This window comes from Suillus fuscotomentosus, assembly GCF_016647785.1.
Source record: "Suillus fuscotomentosus strain FC203 chromosome Unknown F5891scaffold_3, whole genome shotgun sequence".
Taxonomy (NCBI): Eukaryota; Fungi; Basidiomycota; class Agaricomycetes; order Boletales; family Suillaceae; genus Suillus; species Suillus fuscotomentosus.
The window spans coordinates 750,591-769,056 of NW_024539515.1; the positions used below are offsets into that span (position 1 = coordinate 750,591).

At 48.7% G+C, this 18,466-nt stretch overlaps 7 protein-coding genes across 7 annotated transcripts; 3 read left to right on the forward strand and 4 right to left on the reverse strand.

The window, feature by feature from the left end:
* Window positions 1-727: 727 nt before the first annotated feature.
* F5891DRAFT_1125036 (uncharacterized protein) lies at window positions 728-2,275 on the reverse strand (the record flags this gene model as incomplete). The annotated part of the gene is made up of 6 exons (XM_041363940.1): window positions 728-1,060; window positions 1,113-1,305; window positions 1,379-1,470; window positions 1,537-1,782; window positions 1,837-1,960; window positions 1,983-2,275. The coding sequence occupies 6 exons, from the start codon at window positions 2,273-2,275 to the stop codon at window positions 728-730; spliced, it is 1,281 nt and encodes a 426-aa protein (XP_041232690.1).
* Window positions 2,276-3,547: 1,272 nt separating this feature from the next.
* Window positions 3,548-5,154, reverse strand: F5891DRAFT_1230169 (casein kinase II regulatory subunit-domain-containing protein; the record flags this gene model as incomplete). Its single annotated transcript, XM_041369560.1, has 5 exons — window positions 4,638-5,154; window positions 4,476-4,588; window positions 4,242-4,416; window positions 3,771-4,180; window positions 3,548-3,709 (listed from the first exon to the last, which is right to left on the reverse strand). Coding segments are annotated over exons 1-5 (912 nt in total), but the record flags the coding sequence as incomplete, so codon positions are not given.
* Window positions 5,140-6,709, reverse strand: F5891DRAFT_356986 (CrcB-like protein-domain-containing protein). Its single transcript, XM_041371510.1, has 5 exons — window positions 6,196-6,709; window positions 6,113-6,144; window positions 5,968-6,065; window positions 5,215-5,903; window positions 5,140-5,159 (listed from the first exon to the last, which is right to left on the reverse strand). The coding sequence occupies exons 1-4, from the start codon at window positions 6,525-6,527 to the stop codon at window positions 5,286-5,288; spliced, it is 1,080 nt and encodes a 359-aa protein (XP_041232692.1). The 5' UTR covers window positions 6,528-6,709; the 3' UTR covers window positions 5,140-5,159; window positions 5,215-5,285.
* Window positions 6,710-7,452: 743 nt separating this feature from the next.
* F5891DRAFT_357379 (uncharacterized protein) lies at window positions 7,453-8,421 on the forward strand. The gene is made up of 6 exons (XM_041371511.1): window positions 7,453-7,617; window positions 7,688-7,775; window positions 7,828-7,908; window positions 7,973-7,979; window positions 8,029-8,211; window positions 8,283-8,421. Exons 1-5 carry the CDS (start codon window positions 7,510-7,512, stop codon window positions 8,063-8,065), a joined length of 321 nt encoding a protein of 106 aa, XP_041232693.1. The 5' UTR covers window positions 7,453-7,509; the 3' UTR covers window positions 8,066-8,211; window positions 8,283-8,421.
* A 689-nt stretch (window positions 8,422-9,110) lies between these two features.
* F5891DRAFT_941024 (uncharacterized protein) lies at window positions 9,111-10,927 on the forward strand (the record flags this gene model as incomplete). Its single annotated transcript, XM_041374315.1, has 14 exons — window positions 9,111-9,167; window positions 9,224-9,286; window positions 9,335-9,368; window positions 9,418-9,470; window positions 9,522-9,633; window positions 9,685-9,702; window positions 9,752-9,921; window positions 9,971-10,104; window positions 10,155-10,257; window positions 10,313-10,444; window positions 10,502-10,550; window positions 10,606-10,660; window positions 10,720-10,771; window positions 10,829-10,927. 14 exons carry the CDS (start codon window positions 9,111-9,113, stop codon window positions 10,925-10,927), a joined length of 1,131 nt encoding a protein of 376 aa, XP_041232694.1.
* A 190-nt stretch (window positions 10,928-11,117) lies between these two features.
* F5891DRAFT_1000173 (SSD1 protein) lies at window positions 11,118-16,631 on the forward strand. The gene is made up of 14 exons (XM_041360091.1): window positions 11,118-11,231; window positions 11,280-12,413; window positions 12,463-12,892; window positions 12,942-13,593; window positions 13,651-13,984; window positions 14,037-14,194; window positions 14,247-14,621; window positions 14,672-14,945; window positions 15,001-15,102; window positions 15,153-15,447; window positions 15,498-15,558; window positions 15,611-15,809; window positions 15,861-16,226; window positions 16,279-16,631. Exons 2-14 carry the CDS (start codon window positions 11,373-11,375, stop codon window positions 16,360-16,362), a joined length of 4,371 nt encoding a protein of 1,456 aa, XP_041232695.1. The 5' UTR covers window positions 11,118-11,231; window positions 11,280-11,372; the 3' UTR covers window positions 16,363-16,631.
* A 15-nt stretch (window positions 16,632-16,646) lies between these two features.
* F5891DRAFT_1000174 (uncharacterized protein) lies at window positions 16,647-18,448 on the reverse strand. Its single transcript, XM_041360092.1, has 2 exons — window positions 17,309-18,448; window positions 16,647-17,258 (listed from the first exon to the last, which is right to left on the reverse strand). Exons 1-2 carry the CDS (start codon window positions 18,319-18,321, stop codon window positions 16,832-16,834), a joined length of 1,440 nt encoding a protein of 479 aa, XP_041232696.1. The 5' UTR covers window positions 18,322-18,448; the 3' UTR covers window positions 16,647-16,831.
* Window positions 18,449-18,466: the final 18 nt, after the last annotated feature.

An 18,466-nucleotide genomic window follows, 5' to 3' on the forward strand; every position in this document is an offset into this window, starting at 1 on the left:
GATTTCCGCAGCCGTAAAGTCTTAATAGCACGATTCATAAAGCATTGTGCTCACGTACCTGATCTCCAAGGATAACTCCGAGCTTGTAACTTGTTAGGCTGTGAGGAGTCTGGAGGGAGTGCACCCTGTACATTTCGGAGTCAGTTCACCCCAATTATGGCATATCCTCTATAATGAAACTTTCACTCTATTGAACTTTGACTCCGCACTTCCTAACTTTTCCCGATGTGCTTTACATCATACCCGATAAGCACAACGATATATATATCATGATGATCAGTGGAGCACAAGTTCCGTCAACATTTCCCGGCGCCCAAAATCCGCTGCGAAGTAACATAGAAAAAGTCGGCAAACAGTGACCACCCTAACAGTAAGACATAATGCCATTGGATCAAGAAGATGAATAACTATATGTCAGTGAATTGCGTAGCTTTGTATGCGATTGAATTGTACGAGGTACAAGTTAGGTCATTAAATGGCGTTACTCGATGAATAGACAGATGGAAGCAGTGCGTTAGTCGAAGTCGAAGGACATGTCGAGGGTGGGTAAAGTTGAATCAAGGGTATCAAGGTTATGCTTAATGGAGTCCAAGCCGGATGATAACGCATTCTCGTCGTGGGATTATGATTGTCGTTGCAGGCAAGACGGACGCAACCTCCCGGCTCCCGGATCCCGTCGTGAATAGATGAAGTCATAATCAATGTGATATGAAGCGCGGCAAATTCCTCAAGGAAGACTAGACTTCTCTTGGACGAGAGCTTCCAGCAGCTGCTGTTCCTCACGTTGCGTACGTGAGTGCGAAGATAACCGAACCTTCCATTCTTGTACCCATGTCCATCTTGAGACACGTTCCTCTTGACTGATGCTTGATCTATTAGATTGTGGTGAGGAAGATGCCGAGATCAAAGAACGCAGCCGCTCGCGTCCGAGGATGGGTGCTAGTGAGAGAAACGACAAAAACGCAAGTTTGACCAGAATGTCTGGTGAGGTCAGCAGTGACGAAACTGTTTGCTGGGATGGCGAGGTCGTGGATGCAACGGTTTGAAGGATATCACCGATCTGACGTCAATGGTTATTTGGGCACTCCAAGGTCAGTAAATCGAAATCCTACCTGACAAGTAACCGCCGTCCAAGGGAGGCACCCAATGAAGGCACCGAGGAGGCAATCGGAGATCGCAACACCACACACACCACAAGCGATGTTAATTCCCGACCAAGGCACCACGCCAACGAGGCGGAGGACGGACAACCGTGCCCAGGTCGGCGACTTTGATTTTTTACCAGGTTGACAAATTGGATTCTCCCTCCAAGGCGATACGGGTCATGTGGAGTGCACGAGGAAATAGGCGCGATAGGGCTGGTGCTAAAGGTACACACAAAAGAGTTGCAAAGATTGAACCCAGTGTAGTCAATGCAGAGAGGAGCAATGTAGCCAGAACAGGATGAAACAGAGCGCCCGCTAAAACATTCTATTTTTAAAAAAGGAGCCAGGTAAATCTATCAACCAAAAATAAGATAAGCTTCGATTTGCTCACCCAGATGACGCTGCCTGGGATCGACCAAGCATGCTTCCACACTGCAGTTACAGACAAGACGCCGATGACATGAGCTAAATGCAGCGGACCACTTTGCGAATATGCATGCAGCTCGCGGCCTAGCGCCGCAAGTTCGGGTAGCGTTCTCGGGAAAGCAACGGAAATGGGTAAGGAATAGAGGGACAACAGTACGGCCGCCGTTGTGAGCGGGAAAAGTAGCATCACCAGCAGTATAGGAGCGTGCACCTAAAATGGCCAAAGGATCAGATTGAGTAGGGTGGGAAGGGGTGTAGAACGAACCGACGGAGGGCGCCACCAGCGAGCATGCGTACGAGGTGCATCCTTGTCGTTAAAAATGTCACCAAATGTTGTCTGCTGCGAGGATGCAGATATTGGTAAAACCAATTCGTCCCTGCACGGTAGACTGCGGAGACGAAGGAGTAGACCAGTTTATAGAGTGAGTTGTGGGCACGTGCAAGAGATCTAAGAAACTGGATGCGATCACTGCGAACATGGAATGTTTCTGGTCCGGTTCAGGTGAGGCAAGTATTTGAGGAGAGGGTTCAAGATGTGACTTATCCACAGATGGTGTGGACGGTGTGGATGGTTCGGATTGCTGTATAGGGAGAATGAGTGAAGAAGAGCGACGTCTTCCCAACGTGTTTATGGTGAGTGCAGGACGTATGTTAGTTGAAGAAGCACGACTGCGATTAGGCGGTGGTACAGCCAAAGAGCCCATCAAAGTCACTGCAGTTAAGTAAAAGGGAAAAATGGGAAGGTTGAAAAAATAACAACTAAATATATAATACGTAAACTAGTCTGACGCAAACGCTCCGATCGGCACGTATGAGCAATCCCCGATATCGGTCGGCTATTGCAAGTTTTCACTCTAATATACACTACAATTGCAGTACTATCAGGTGCTATCGCGGACGTCGGCAGGTAACACGCAAGCACGCCGGACATACACAGCATCATGATCCGTCATCATCACTGTGTCCGACTTACTCAGACCTGTCGGACTACGTAATCCAACACCATCCGTGACAAGACTCTAGCTCCGTTGGTTCAAACGGTCGGCATCGGTGCATAGATGTCATAGCATAACATGGAAATTGTAGTAGGCACCTCTTCATAGTACACCGGAATGACCCCTCAATGCGCTCTCCTGCTCTCCTGGATAATGTTACCAAGCTCCTCCAATTTGCGCTTTGCACGAAGGAGTGTACCAAGCTAATCAATGTATCAGTCCGACATCCTAACGAGTACACTAGCACACCTACCCGTTTCTTCGTCAATTTTCTTGCCTTCTTATCCTGAATAGTCACATCAACGCATTTAAGAACTTGTTTAGCACACGATAAGATCAACGCACCTTGGCATTTCTCAACAACTCAAGTACTCGACGCTCATATGGCGCAAAGCCAGAAACTTCCCGCACGACAGACCGCACGAACTTGTTTTTTGTCGATTGAATGCCCTTGCGGTGGCTGGGGCGCGTGGTCTTAGGAATGGCGGTGGTAGGGTAGCCCTTGTTCAGGCCCTGGCGCAAGTCTATGTCGACATTTGCGATGAGCGGTACAAAACATTCAAGCAAGTCACTCACTGCTTCGTACCATTTTCTTCAGGTCTTGAGGATGTGCGGTTGTTATTGGCGTCCAAGTCTACCTTGCCTCTTTCCAGGAGTCACGTGTGCTGTATTGTGGCTGATGGTACTGTACAGTTTCTTTTCCAATATATTCCCACAACCTTTGACGGAGACATAAGGATTAGAACGTCGAAGACGTTGTATATGCAGTTTGTATGCAGCTGTACACTATTATGTGATCTATGCTGTGATTGCAGTCATGGATGCGCAAATAAGACATTCGAAACCTAGATAATCTGTGCAGCAAGTGTCATGAGCCCGCTCTGTCCCACAACACTCGTCTTAGTATTGCCGCACGACTTTCACCCTTCCTGTGGCACGCCCCGAGGTAACCACGTTGTCTTCTATATGAGGCACTGCAATGGACGTCGGCGATGTCCGCGCGGAAGAGGGGAGGTGGATGGGTGTGGGTGGCCGGGGTGAATCGGCGTATTGCTCACCTCGGATTAGGTGCCTCCGCGAGCCTCCTTCCTCTTCCTCTTCTTCTTCCTCCTCCTCCTCCTCTTCATCGTCTTCAATGGTTTCCTGTAGGAGGTAAAGCAGCTTGTATGAGTGAAAACGTCTCCGTGCCGAGATTATACCCTACCGCATCAAAGTCTTCCATTAGCCGATCGTCCTCATCAATGTCCTCCTCCTCATCATACTCATCGTCATCTATCCACCGACCCCTCCAGTCTACCATATCCAATTCATCTGGGCTCTCCGGTCTCACCCGTAACCATTGCATCCGGGGTCCAGTCTTGGCCCGTTCACTGACTTTGAAACCATATATTCGTGGTTGATAAAGATGGCCGGCAGGGCGTTTCTGCCCCCCATGCGGATTTGGATTGATAAAGGGTGAAGGTCGCGAAGAACTACTACCCGAGCCACTGTGTGGCGAGCGCCCGGGAGACATAGATGATCCGGGGGATGACGAAGGTTTGTAGAACGGCGCTGGGGCAAGTTCACGATAACTCTGGAAAAATAGGTGTGCAAATGTCGTTCCAAAGAAGGCCCCTACATCCCTCAAGATCTCGGTGAGAAGTACTAACGGTCAGTAGAGATACAGCTCACACACCATCGACCCCTTGGAAACGACTGCTCGGTGGTGCATAGATATCATTGCAATTTGGACAGAAAAGTTTGACTGTGTCAAGACCGGGAAGATCAGAACGACCGGAAGGAACTACATTGCAGCCCATGCAATATACACGCGGGCAGACGCCAAAGAGGGCATTTTCATACTTATCAACCTGTGAGAAAGGATGATCGACTCGATCAAGTGTGTTGGTGCACGATATGGTTGACTCACCATTGCTTGCAATCCAGCACGCGTCAGTATATAACGTTGATGTACTAGACCGTACAATAGTTCAGCTGATGCTTCGACGATTGACACGTCGGGTATTTTTGAGGAATCTTCGTCTCGGAGCGAATAAGATCGTTGCGCCACAGAATGAAAAAGGCGACGTACCAGGCTCCACGTCCAACACCATCTCCATTGCTTCCTTCCAGAATGGTACCATGGCATTCAAGCCGGTGAGGTTGAAATCATCCTCGATAAAATCTTCCGAGACTTCACAGAAGTACTCGTGGCCAGGCAGTGAGCAAAACCAGCTAATCCACGTAAGGGTAGATGTAGGAGTAGATGATGCTGAAAATGAACATGGAGTAAGTTAGCGAGCTGTCGATAGATTTCTCCAACTCCAAAAAAACGCGCAAAGAAAGTTACAACTTATGAAGTCCGGAATGAATGATAGGTTTGATACGCACTGTAACCTTCTTCAACTTCCTCCATAACCTCGTCGCCCTCACCAATACCACTAATTACCTCTTCCTCCTCAAGCTCGACCTGCTCCTCCTCAAGCTCGGGTGGACGGGACATAACGTTCACACTTTAAGTCAGACTGGCTGACGGGCTGTGGGTCTGCATTCTGTTTCTCCAGAAGTTCCAGATTAGTATTCAAACTCCGCTTTCGTGTTCACAGCTGCAACGCTTCGATCACGACAAACTTTAGCAAGATTTTGGGCCACAGGGAACAGTTACAAACCTCGGAGCATATCGAACACATGAACCCTTTTCCTAGCACATTTGTATGTAATACTTGGGTCTATTTGCAACTCACGACGTCTGGAAACTGCATGTCATCTGTTCTTTTACATGTCCACCCCAAAATGAAGATCCCATGATAAGCAGCAGCAATAATTGCCCAGCAGTCCAACTGATGATGGTATATGAAACAGCCTTCCATCCTTTCAATGCGCCAATCTCCGCAGCAAAGGTGCTGATTGTCGTTAGACAACCACAATACCCGTCTCCTAAACCCTGAAGCAACGAGCAAGCATTTTGGGAAACTGGAGATGGGAAGCCTTGAACTACATGGAAAAAACCAAGGAGAGCGGTCCCAAGTGAGTTTGCCATGAAAGTTCCAAGAGGTATAGTCTTCAAGCGGGGATTCAAATTTATCGACAGAAGGTACCGAGTTAATGTGCCAGGGAACGAAAATAGGAGAGCAGCTGTCGCTTGATGGCGGAAATTGCCTGGCAGGAAGAAGTACACAGGAAGGGTCGCTGCGTATGTGAGGATCGCAAGGAAGGTGAGCGTGTATCGGAGGTTCTTGCTTGGCGGTGGAGGTGCCGAGAAATACGGCTGAACTGCTCCACAGACGTATACTCCAAATTTTAATGACGCTAACGACAACACGAGGGTGACCCAAGTCTGGGTAAAACCATCCATGAACTGTTCAACGTAAAAGAAAACGGCGTCATGAATTGACCACAAAAAAAGGCAAGGGTCTGCTCACATCTCGAAGACCGCCTCTGAAGAACTGACCACTATTCACCCAGGAATCAAAGATGTTCACCTGCCACCCAGAGAATGTTGTTAATGATCCACAGAACCCTGTGGCAGGTTAATGGGTACTATGGTGTGATAGCAGGGGTACTGACCAGTGGTCAAGGCCGTGTATAACGGACCATAGCTGCGGAAAAGTATGAAAGGCTAGGCGGTGAAAGAGAGAAGGGACACATACAAATTACCAAATGGTACTTTCATTCTTAAGCCAACACCCATGATAAAGCACCCTGTGGCTTGGACGTAAGCCAATGGGAAAATACTTTGGCCGTCGTAGGTTGTAAGCGCTTGTAAGCCGAGCCGTGCGAGGACGCCGAACATTGACGCGGGCATGAGGAGGGCTAGCACATGGATTGACAGGGGGTGATATATCTTTGCAGGTGGAAGTTCTTCGACTTCTGATGGAGGGCGATCGATGCTAGCGAGAGTGTTTGCGTCGTCTGTTGTTTGATGACGAGCGAGAATGGACCCGACATCAAGATGCTGTTGCGATGGAAGGTCTAAAGACATTAGTGAGGTATCAGTGTGATGGACAATTTCAGTCTGGGAATATATATTTAATTGATTCGAATTCGACACTTGGAGGCAGCAACAAATTGCAAGAAGCGTCGTTCGAAATCGGGAGTTGATTGCGAACCAGTGGACCAGCCAATGAGAAGCCAGGGATAGAATCGAGCGCTGAGCGCTGAACGTTGAGCGACAATTATGTATTTATACAAACGACTAGCCTATAGTGACTACAAACACGGGCAGGCAAAAACTACTCATAACAATCAATCTTCCTTTTCATGAGCAGGTGATTAGTAGCGGCATGACTAGCTATAGCTCGTTGACTCGACTCAATTACTCTTGGAGTCACAGATCCGGATGCTGCATGTAAAATTGACCTCGACTGGATTGAGGTCTTGAGCTTCAGAACTTGTACTAGTGTTTCGAGTGTACTGTTGTCGGAGATAAGTTGCTGCACCGTAAGGTGCAGGTCTCTTCGCTGTAAAAATATCCACTCGGAAGAAGGTTGATCATGGGTAGAACAATTGTAGCGATGCGAGATAACGGGAAGCCGGGAATGAGGATTGGCACTAAGATGACTTGGATGAGATGATCACGGGCCACGGTGCTGCGGCAACGACACGGGGTCAGACATGTTGCTCGCAGCGGCAGCTCCGAACTACCATGCATGACAATTACTTCGATTGTTGAAGGACCTCAATTGGGGGCCCGCGAGGCTCCTCGGAGAATGACCGTCGCATCTAGGAGATTGATGATGAACGGGGGCAGCTACTGGCAGCTCTGAGCTCATGCTCATTGTAGTTGTGGGAAGTTCGAGAAAGATCGAAGGTCATTTCGATGCGAACCGAGAACGGCGTTTAGCTCGAGTCGGCACAAGTCAAGTAAGTCCGACCCACCGAACTTGATTACCAATTTCGAATTCTAACTTTATCATCCTGAATTTGATTTCCACAAGTGTATATATCTACCATCCTCAGCACACATGCTGTTCTGCCCGACATGCGCTAATCTCCTCGTCATATCCTCAGAAACAGGGTACAATAAATGGGCATGCAATTCCTGTCCATATGAGTTTCCCATCTCCAAGCAGGTCTGTACTCCAGTCATTTAAAAACTATATTATCGTCCTTGATATCAGTCCTTTCATGGCCGCGTCGTAGATGACTTCGCGTTCGCGTATGACGCGCAAGGAAGTAGACGACGTACTCGGGGGAGAGGAGACCTGGCGAGATGCTGATTCTACCGCAAGTTAGTCACTTCTTTTCTTTCGCGATGCAGTAAGTTGATACACAATCCATAGTCACTTGTGACAAGTGCAGTCATCCTCGCGCATATTTCTATCAGTTACAGATCCGATCTGCGGATGAGCCCATGACGACATGTATGTTATTCCTCTCAAATCAATTTACGACCCTTGGCGCTGATCCACTGCTTCCTGGGATCAGTCTACAGGTCAGTGTTACTGGCATCTATGATAGCCAGTTTGATGATCGAGCTCCAGATGCGCCGGCTGTGCCTATCAGTGGCGCGAAAATTGAATTTAAAAAAAAATGGGTGCCGAGATGCTTACTAGCACTTCATGATTCTGATGTGTACACCAAAATGTTGCTAAGCCTCTGGCATCCTCAGTCACGTCGGAGCCACCACCCACACTTCCATCTTTGATTCCATTCTTTGTTCACGGGTGTGTACTACCCATCTCACAGAGTTTCTATCTGCGTGGGGGCCGCATATATGAGCTTGCAAATATCACAGTGTGAGGATTTACACCCACCTCCAAATTATTGCGCCCCGGGACCTCAGTGCGGCTCGGTGCTCACTCCATCCCAGGCTGTGTATGCTTACAGTACCCTCGCCCCCATCGCCGTCCCTCCACGATTTCCCCCGAGCCTGCCACCTAAAGCCCAGGTGTCGTCATATTTCAAACTTTTGCTCTTCCGGAAGCTGGTAACTGTCATCATGCCAACTCAGCATATAACGGGCAGGGTGAACAAATACTACTGCGACCGTTGGAACGGGTTGAATCGGTGACAAACTTACATCATTAGCGCATAGCTTTCCAAGTTGGCGGCCGTGTGCGCGCGAATGACAGCGGCAAGCATTCCGCTTTGGCTGACAAAAAGGCTGTACGTCGGAGGCCGCCGTGTCCACTCATCTATGAATATCATAAATCGCCTTCATGGTCAAGTTGATGCTGGAAGTCGATGGACTAGTCGTTTTATACTTGTCTGAGAATCCAGAAAGCCTGCATAGTAGGTCAAATAGTAGTCACTGCCAGTCGAGTTGCAATCATGATGACACTTGCAATGCGCTAGTGGTTACTTCTCGCGAAGTGAGCTGAACCAAACAAAGTGCGACCACGGCCGACCAGCCCACCAAGTTAGACTTGAATTAGTGTGCTACAGTGTGCTTTCATGTGAAGGGCTTACGAATTTCGAAAGCCATGGCCCATGCATGCATATGTGAGCGCTCGTCCGGACTAGCCGGATTCATCCGGTATTTCCACTGTTCCCAGAATAGAACTTGTCTGTAAAGCCTCACAACTTTTTCATCCATACACACCTTCACTTTTCTCAAACAAACATGTTGGCTCACCGGTCGATTGTTGATGTTGCGCAGGGCGCATTCAGGTCTGCCCAGGTTGGCCGATCGGTCTTTTCTGGTTATTCGGGTTGGCACTTACGTTTACGTTTTAGCCATTGAGACGGTATGCTTCCGCCGCCCCAACTGCAGCTTTTGCTGGGCACAAGGGTAGTAACGTGAGTCTTGCAGCAATCTTCATGTTATAGCCCTTACCAACTTGGCAGGGTAAATACACCGTGACTTTGATTCCTGGAGACGGTCAGTTGCTTGTCCAGTGGAGATTCCGTTGTTTGACGCCGGAGTTTAGGTATTGGCCCAGAGATTAGCGAATCAGTCAAAAACATATACGCTGCTGCAAAAGTTCGTTTGCAGTCTCTCATTTGAGACGAACGTGACTTACAAGTTCAATAGGTCCCCATCGAATGGGAGGAAGTCAGCGTCACTCCCGTTCTGAAAGGTGGGAAAACGGTTATTCCGGACGCTGCCATAAATTCTGTAAAGAAGAACACTGTTGCTCTGAAAGGTGTGTCTGATTATGACTGAAAAGAAGCAAGACACTAAATCCTATTCTCAGGACCGTTGGCAACTCCAAGTGCGCCCCGTTTTCACTGTGATTCACATGTATGCTGAGCGTCCTCAAGTTGGAAAGGGTCACGTCTCTTTGAACTTGACTCTCCGTCGGACGTTCAACCTGTTCGCGAATGTTCGTCCGTGTGTTTCGATCAAGGGCTTTAAGACTCCTTATGACAACGTTGATACCGTGTTGATTCGGGAAAACACCGAGGGAGAGTACTCGGGTATCGAGCACGAGGTAGGGTTCACCCTATGATACATGAGTATTTCTTACGTGAATGTTCTAGATTGTGGATGGAGTGGTCCAATCTATCAAACTTATTACATGGGATGCCTCTGAACGCGTTGCTCGTTATGCCTTCCATTATGCACAGGCTAGCGGAAGGAAGCGAGTCACAGCTGTCCATAAGGCCAACATCATGTGAGTAGTATCTTAGCTAAGAATTACACATGAATACTGATCCAAGACAGGAAAATGTCGGATGGCATGTTTTTGTCCGCATGTCGGCAGGTTTCGAAGGACTTCCCGGGCATCGCCTACGATGAAGACCTTTTGGATCGTGTCTGTTTACAGGTAAATAAACACGAGGCCAATGTGGTGATGAGCACAGCTGAGGACATCTTGATAGATTGTGCAGAACCCCCAACCTTACTCCAATCGGGTCATGGTGATGCCCAATCTCTACGGGGATATTTTGTCGGACATGTGCGCTGGATTGATTGGAGGCCTTGGCTTAACACCGTCTGGTAACATTGGTCGTGTACGTCGCATTTTCCTTTAAGCGGCTCGAGCTGAAGCCTTATGTCCTCTTCCGTAGGATGCATCAATTTTCGAAGCCGTGCACGGATCGGCTCCCGATATTGCAGGTACAGCTCAACTTCACTTTGGGTGTATAACCAATACTGACGTGGTCAAATATAGGGAAGGGATTAGCTAATCCTACTGCTCTCCTTCTATCTTCTCTCATGATGCTGAGGTACGTGAACCCCAGGAACTGACGTGGGCTTCTAGGCTGATCCGGGATACCTTGTATAGACACATGAACTTGAATGAGCATGCTGCCAAGATCGAAGGGGCTGCTCTTAGTGTAAGGTGTTTTTTCCTATTACGCGTATGTTATGTGCTTACGGTGCGCACACTATAGACAATCGCGGAAGGTCAGACGATTACGGGGGATCTGGGTGGCAAGGCCTCGACTAAGGAGTACACGAATGCGATCATCGACAAACTCGCGAAGGCATGATCGTTCCTGTACGCGTAGAGGGGGCTGTGAGATTTATAGACAGATAGACCGTATTTCTTACCAATACTAGATAATTGGGATCGGCTCTAATCTTCGGTCCCTTGCTTCCGCTACCGACTTGGGCTGCGTGGGAAATAGTAGCCTGCGGATGTGATAGGAAAATGAACTCAGTCAATGTTGACTTACGACGACCAGCTTTAAGATCCCTTCCACGCGCCTACACACGGCATTCACTCTTCATAATCCCTCACTCGCCCTACAGGGCAAAGACGACAATAATACTTTCACATTCCTGTCCAACAAGGTTAGCTTGTCAGAACTGGCCTTGGGCAACTGATGAACTCTTGCATAGATAACTCTAGTCCACATTCTTCCACAAAACAGATAATCCAAAAAACATTGAACATTCTGTAATAGTTTCCTGCCTCCGCGCGATACGAACGAAATGACCGACGAATTCACTCAAACACACAACCTGCCGAAGAAGGACGAGAAGAAGCCTTCACCTGTTTTAAACAGAGGTTCAAGGAGAACTTCATCCAATGCTAGACCTTCTTCCGCAGCCGGAAACCTCCAAGGTGCCCCAAGGCCTTCCTCTAGGTCCGGTAACAAGAAACCTCAAACAGGGGCGTCTACTGCTGGCGGTACTGAGTCTGGCTCAGACACCAACAGGAAAGCTCCTGAACAGCCTAAGAAAGCCGAACCTCGTAGCAAGAGCCAGACCGGTGGTGCCACACGAAACGGTAATCACCGCAAAGGGCAACCTTCTGCGTCTCAGGGTACACGCGGCATGACTGGCCATTCCTCTTCGCCTGCACCCCCTTCCGCATCAGAATCGAGTGATGCCTTGTCATCTTTACAGAGAGTCATTGCAGACCTGAAGACAACTTCGCCTCCAAACCAATCTTCCTCACCTGGCATCAGCAATTCGCTCGCTGCTTCTATGCACGCCCCACAAGCACAACCTTCAAACCTTCCAGTCAATGCACCTGTGTTCCAGCCAGGTGCTTCTTCTTTCCCTGGGTCTAGCCTCGCAGATGCTGTCAGACACCGTAAAGCTGTATCGATGGGCACCGTCGGTGTTCCTGGTAACTACAACACCTTCTCGCCTCACCTGGGCGCGATGATGGAAGATGCCGAAGATGGTGCCGGAGCTCTGTTTGAAGATGGCGAAATCCCTGAGCAGTTTTACCAGCATCAACAAGGGCACCAGCCTCGCTCTCAGTCTCAAAGTTTCATGGCTCCTCGTTTCGCTGCTCTCGCAGCACAGGATCAGGATGTTCTTGGACCCACTGGTCGTCCGCAGCTCGCCCCTGGTTTCATGTTCGGAGCGCGCAGGAGAGCTAGCTCTAATGTTCCCGTTGGTCCGTCTATCAATGAGGAAGATGTCAGATTCCAATTCCCTCAGCAACAGGCTAATTTTCCTCCGGATGAACAACCTCATAGGAAACCTGAAGGTGACTTCACAGGGATCATGGCTGAACAGGTATGTGGTCAATCATGTTGTGTGCTTTGTGTCACTAAAATTATCCTAGATTGCCCTCCAAAACCAGATCGAGGCGCTTCAGCAACAACAACAGGCCTTGTATCAACAGCAGCTCGCCTCGAACCAGGTCCTTTCGCTGCAAACTCCGGGATTGGTCCCGAACAGGCACAGGCGTGTCCAAAGCACATTGCCGACCAACATGGGTGGAAATTTAGGTGTCAACGCTTTCAATTCTCCTATGGGCCAATTCAATAGCATGAGCAACCTTGGTCTTGGTCTCGATAATCAGCCAGCCGGTCTTCCACGCGGCCACGGTAGACGACATAGCGTCAATGTTGTCAACAAATCTAGTCCCGCTCAGGGGTCAATCAGCTTCCCTTACAATGGTCAGGACAATTTCGAGGATGGTTTTGCACCACCTCCTGGGTTTGGTGGTCACTCTCGCACCACTTCTCGAGTTGATTCTAGCTGGCGCATCAGTATGTTTATACTCGTTTGCCTGTGGATCCATCATTCATGATTGTTTAGATGGAGGTGTTGGCGCCATTCAAGGCAACAATGCATTCGCCGCTGACCTTGCTCAAGCACAAGCTCAGCTTCAGAGTTTGCAACAGTTCCGTGCTGCGGCTGGCGGCCACCATCATAAGATGCCATCTTTCTCGTTCCCCAACATGCTTCCGAACATGATGGCTGCGAACATGATGGGTCTGAACATGGGTGGTGTCAGCTTACTGCAGCAGCAGCAACAGCAGCAGCAGCAGTTCCAATCACAGCTTCAGCAACAATCCAACCAGCCTCAACGCAAATCTCTTTTCGCTCCTTACCTACCTCAGGCTTCGCTGCCGCCACTTCTTGCAGCAGGAAAACTAGTTGTTGGGATCTTACGAGTCAACAAACGTAATCGCTCGGACGCATACGTTGCTACTGAGGTTCTCGACGCTGACATTTATATTTGTGGATCCAAGGACCGTAATCGTGCTCTAGAGGGTGATATTGTCGCTGTCGAGCTTCTTGATGTTGATGAAGTATGGGGGACTAAGAAGGAGAAGGAAGAGAAGAAACGCAAGAAGGAAGAGAACTCTGCTTATGACTTGAAGTCGTCTTCAGTACGCCGGGACGACAAGAAAAAGGATGACGTTGAAGTCGAGGGCCAAGGTCTGATGCTATTCGAAGACGAGGAGTACGTTTGCATCGTGTTCCCTGTTAGATCATTGACTTAGTCGTTTGTTTCTGCCAGGGTTACCGATGATGTCAAACCTCAGTTTGCGGGGCATGTCGTTGCCGTTGTTGAGCGTATGCCTGGTCAACTCTTTTCTGGCACTCTTGGCCTGTTACGCCCTTCGTCCGCTGCGACTAAGGAGAAGCAGGAGGCTGAGCGCAGAGAACGTGAAGGCGACCGTGGCGACGAGCCCAGGCGCGGACCCATAGAACGTCCGAAGATCGTGTGGTTTAAGCCTACCGACAAGCGAGTACCGCTCATTGCCATTCCGACTGAACAGGCGCCTGCGGACTTCGTCCAGAACTCGGAGGCCTATGCAGACAAACTGTTCGTTGCTTGTATCAAACGTCATGTCAGTGTGTTTTGGCAGTTGTACGTCGACTACATTGACACTTCTTCCATAGCCCATTAGTTCGCTCCACCCATTCGGTACATTGGCTGAAGAGCTTGGCCCCATTGGAGACATCGAAGTTGAAACCAGTGCTCTGTTGAAGGACTGCAACTTCCCTACAGAGGAGTTCTCGGACAGCGTTCTTAAATGCCTGCCTCCTACACCCTGGACGTGAGTTCCTGGTTACCTCTCTCAAAATGTGAGCTGATGATACCATCTACAGTGTCCCAGAGAGGGAGTTTGAGGTCCGGAAAGATCTTCGTGAAGACCGCATATTCTCTATTGATCCTGAGACTGCAAAGGACCTTGATGACGCATTGTCCATTAAGGCCAACGACGATGGCACCTATGATGTGGGCGTGCACGTCGCTGATGTCTCTTACTTCGTCAAGCCTAACACTGCTCTTGACCGCGATGCTCGCAAGAGGGCAACCAGCGTGTATCTTGTGCAGCGCGCCGTCCCCATGCTCCCTCCCACCATTAGCGAAGAGGCGTGCAGTCTTAACCCAGGTGTTGAACGTCTGGCATTCTCAGCTATCTTTACCATGACTAAGGAGGGAAAAATCATCAACAAGTGGTTGGGCAAGACCGTTATTAAGTAAGTGTTATTTTTCCGTGCATTACATAATTGAATTCATTTAATGTTAGGTCTTGCGCGAAACTGTCATATACCGAGGCTCAGAATGCTATCGATGGTCACATTCTAGGTGATCTCGTGGTCGCTCCTGAACACAGTACACAAGCGATCGTGCATGACATCAAGGTCCTGAATGGTCTCGCGAAGCAACTTCGTGCTACGCGCTTCCAGGATGGTGCTGTCGGCCTAACGTCCAAGTATCTCAAGTTTACCCTAGACGAAAACGGCCGACCAGTAGACTGCGAGCAGACCGAGAACACCGATGCAAACAACATTGTTGAAGAGGTTTGTGTTTAGCTTATACCTGAGTTATATCGAAGACTGATTTGAACAATTGTAGTTTATGCTGCTGACCAATATCACCGTCGCGCAACGCATTGCTGTTCACCTTCCCGAGCAGGCCCTGCTTCGTAGACATGATACGCCGCTCGAGAGACGCCTCGTGAGTTGTAATCCCATCCGTAATCCCACTCCAGTTACAACTTTGTACAGAATCTTTTCGCCGAACGTGCCAATCGACTCAATATCGCAGTCGATATCTCCTCTAGCGGTACCATCATGAAGTCATTCGAGGCGATCGCAAACCCGACTGCCCGCATGGTGTTGGAGCTGATCTCCCACAAGGCTACTCAGCGAGCCAAATACTTCTGCGCCGGCATGCTCGACATCGCGAAATACAACCACTATGCCTTGAGCGTCCCCCTCTACACTCATTTCACCTCACCTATCCGTCGCTACGCCGATGTTCTTGTACACCGTCAACTCGAATCGGTTTTGCAGGGTGGACGTAAGTCACGCTTCGCAACCATGCCTGTTATGTTTCTGACAAAATCGCAGTGGAACCCAAATTTTCCATGGACCGTGACGCCGTTGCAAAGATTGCTCAACAGTGCAACATGTTTGTGTCATTTTATTAATAGCTAGTCTGGTGAACTGACGTCTATGAACAGCAAAAAGGACTCGGCGAAGTTAGCGCAGGAGCAGTCGACCCATCTCTACTTATGTGTTCTAATCTCGGATCTCACCCAGCGATATGGTCCTGTTATTCGTCCAGCTACGGTTGTTGGCGTCCTTGAAGCAGCGTTTGACGTCCTTGTTCCCGAATTTGGCATTGAGAAGCGGGTCCATGTGGATCAAATGCCTATAGACGTAAGTGTTTCAGAACTGACTCATGAGAGGAAATTCAATCATTTGAACTAGAACCATGTTTATGACGAGCATTCGCATACCTTGCAAATATATTGGTCGAACAGGGACGTCCTTAGCTGGTTGGCAGAGAACAGCGATGACGAGCACTTGAAGAAGGTTAAGCAAAACGCTGAAGCCCATGCTGTCAAAATGGAAGTTGCATCTCGCTCTGTGCATGACGAGAAGGCCCTCTTTGACGAGGATGATGCCGATGACGATGAAATTGTGTTAGGAAGGGACATGGAAGCTGAGAAGGCACCTGAGACCTCGAAGCAAAGGCTGTTGTCTGCCGCCAAAGTTCAGCCTGTGTTTGAGGGATTGAGGACCACACCAACTGGCCACAGGATTCAGGATATCAAGGAGCTCATGACTGTTCCTGTGCGTATTTCTTCTGAGTGATTCATATACATTTTGTTGACTCGTATACAAGGTTATCGTAACCGCTGATTTGACCAAGAGCCCGCCTGTCATCAAGGTGTATAGCGTCAATCCTTACGCGGAGCAGAAGAAGTGATACTCTGCATCCCCGAAGAGAACGGCGTTTTATGTGTACGATAACCGTTTGATATTCCATCATGCTCTCTTTTCCAATTCCATATGTTACTAACTCATGGTCTGTACTAGTATTCGGTCATCACACGATTTCCTTGTTACATTCTCTCCTTCGCTTCGCCATTATGCCGTTGTTGTCTACAGGCCCTATGTTCGATCGTGTCTTGCTATACTATAGCATTAGTTCTTTGTTAGTGGTATGAAATCTAATGTGTTGTCTTTTGTTCTGAAGTGGCTTGTGAATTGTGAATGTTCGATCAAAACGATTGAATAGATTGTGTATTCTACAATATCATAACAGTGAGTATCTTGTAGCACTATAGTAAATGAGCGTGAATAAGTATATGCATATGCAAGATGCCCGTGGATAAGTCAAATAAAAGAAAACAAAGTCAAGAAAATAAAGTCAGTCATATCAATCATCACACATATCATATCCAAGAAGTGATTGCAGGCTGTCGGGAGTTCGGGGTATTTGCTCGGTTCTCTGCTCCGCCCAGGTTCCGTTCACGAGGCGGAGGTGTCGCTCCCGTCGATTTTCTGCTGGAGCGAGAAGATGAACGGCCCATTTCGCAAGGTTCGCCACCTTCCTGGACGGTGTGTAGGGAGTGGAAGGAAGTAGAGCTACTCATGCTTCCAGCACGTGCATGGATTGCCGTACTGCACCTATTGCATATCTCGTCATTGCATAGCTTGAACAGCTCGTCCAGACCAAGATAATTGGCCTCGTCACGAAGCTCGAGTAATGCCACAAGTCTTGCCCGTGACGAGGACGCAAGTTGGATGGCTCTAGGAATAATGGCCGGGTGTTCTGAAATAAAAGGAGGAGTGCGGAGATACGACAAGATGTGCGCGTATCTAGAATGATAGCATTGAGGATTATACAGTCAGAAGCGGGAGGTACTTACGGAGCACCTGGCCTGTCGAGGAATACATGTATATTCATGGCTGACTGTGATATAGCCCCAGAAGACGCTAAATGATCATGAAACATGGCATTGAAGGAGTTGTGTGGAAGTTCAGAAAAATCGCTTGCATTAGAGTATAACGATGCCGCAACTGATTTTCGTGGCAAGAGGGAAGTGACATAATTTGAGAGGTAAGAAGGCCTTGAAATAAGAGTACCCAGTGTCGTGCGGTGCGTTGCTGAACTTGTCTCTATGGTCACGATAATCTTGGAAGGATCGATCGCACTGCTAGGGATAGGGGACAGCAGAATAGGTTCAAAAGGAGGTTGGGGAGGCGTAGTAGAGACATTAACAGGAAGTGGTGGTACGGGGGGCAGGGTCTCTGCCAAAGACGGGGAGGTCTTTGCTTTAATGACTGGACGAAGGATTATGGATGATGTCGTTGGCGCAGGGGGAGGAGGACGGGTTGGACATGGTGGTATGGATGTATCTTTCGCCGGAAGACTCGATGAACTACTATGTGTGGAGGTGGATATAGTTGAAATTGACGACTCAAGGGAAGCCTTCGACGGCACAGGTGGCGGACCACCCGAAAGTGGAGGTGAGTCCATTGCCTCCTCAGAGGGAGCCTCAAAAGCGGACCCCCGTTGACTGCCATTAACTTCATCACCAAACAGAGCGCTCGTACCAGACAGCGCCTCTTGTGGTGTCCTCACAACCATGGCGCCGCTTCCAAGAGGCCCACTACGTTTGACATTGAAGAAATCCAAGGAGCTGTCAAACCTAGGTTCTGATATGCGAACTGGTGCAGCTACGACACCATGTGGCGAAGCATTGGAAGAAGAACTCGTATTGCGAGTCAGCCAGATCATTGGCCTCGAGACTGAAAGTTTGTGACCTTTTTGAGGTGTAATTTGAGGTGATGCTGGTGCAGAAGATAGAGAGAAATGATGCAGAGCTAGCTCTGTTGTTTGTGAGCTGGATGGATGCTGAGGACGACTTGGAATAATCATGAAGGGAATTAGTGGAAGCCGAAGAAGGGCACTCGTGGACGACTAAGAGGAGATTAAGGCGGTCAAAGAGTACAAGCCCGTTAAGAAGTTAATGAACAAAAATATTAAACCAAATTGTTGTTTTCAGTTATCCGAAGAACAAAAA

Bases quoted from the DNA above. Each gene is read 5' to 3' on its own strand.
- F5891DRAFT_357379 (XM_041371511.1), top strand. From the start codon at position 7,510: ATGCTGTTCTGCCCGACATGCGCTAATCTCCTCGTCATATCCTCAGAA. The intron at 7,618-7,687 runs GTCTGTACTCCA...GCCGCGTCGTAG, and splicing joins AGTTTCCCATCTCCAAGCAG to ATGACTTCGCGTTCGCGTAT. The intron at 7,776-7,827 runs GTTAGTCACTTC...CACAATCCATAG, and splicing joins AGATGCTGATTCTACCGCAA to TCACTTGTGACAAGTGCAGT.
- F5891DRAFT_356986 (XM_041371510.1), bottom strand. From the start codon at position 6,527: ATGTCTTTAGACCTTCCATCGCAACAGCATCTTGATGTCGGGTCCATT. The intron at 6,145-6,195 runs GTATGTGTCCCT...ACTTTTCCGCAG, and splicing joins AAAGTACCATTTGGTAATTT to CTATGGTCCGTTATACACGG. The intron at 6,066-6,112 runs GTCAGTACCCCT...AACCTGCCACAG, and splicing joins ATACACGGCCTTGACCACTG to GGTTCTGTGGATCATTAACA.
- F5891DRAFT_1000174 (XM_041360092.1), bottom strand. From the start codon at position 18,321: ATGATTATTCCAAGTCGTCCTCAGCATCCATCCAGCTCACAAACAACA. The intron at 17,259-17,308 runs GTAAGTACCTCC...CTATCATTCTAG, and splicing joins CTCGACAGGCCAGGTGCTCC to ATACGCGCACATCTTGTCGT.
- F5891DRAFT_1000173 (XM_041360091.1), top strand. From the start codon at position 11,373: ATGACCGACGAATTCACTCAAACACACAACCTGCCGAAGAAGGACGAG. The intron at 13,594-13,650 runs GTACGTTTGCAT...TGTTTCTGCCAG, and splicing joins ATGCTATTCGAAGACGAGGA to GGTTACCGATGATGTCAAAC. The intron at 13,985-14,036 runs GTCAGTGTGTTT...CTTCTTCCATAG, and splicing joins TTGCTTGTATCAAACGTCAT to CCCATTAGTTCGCTCCACCC.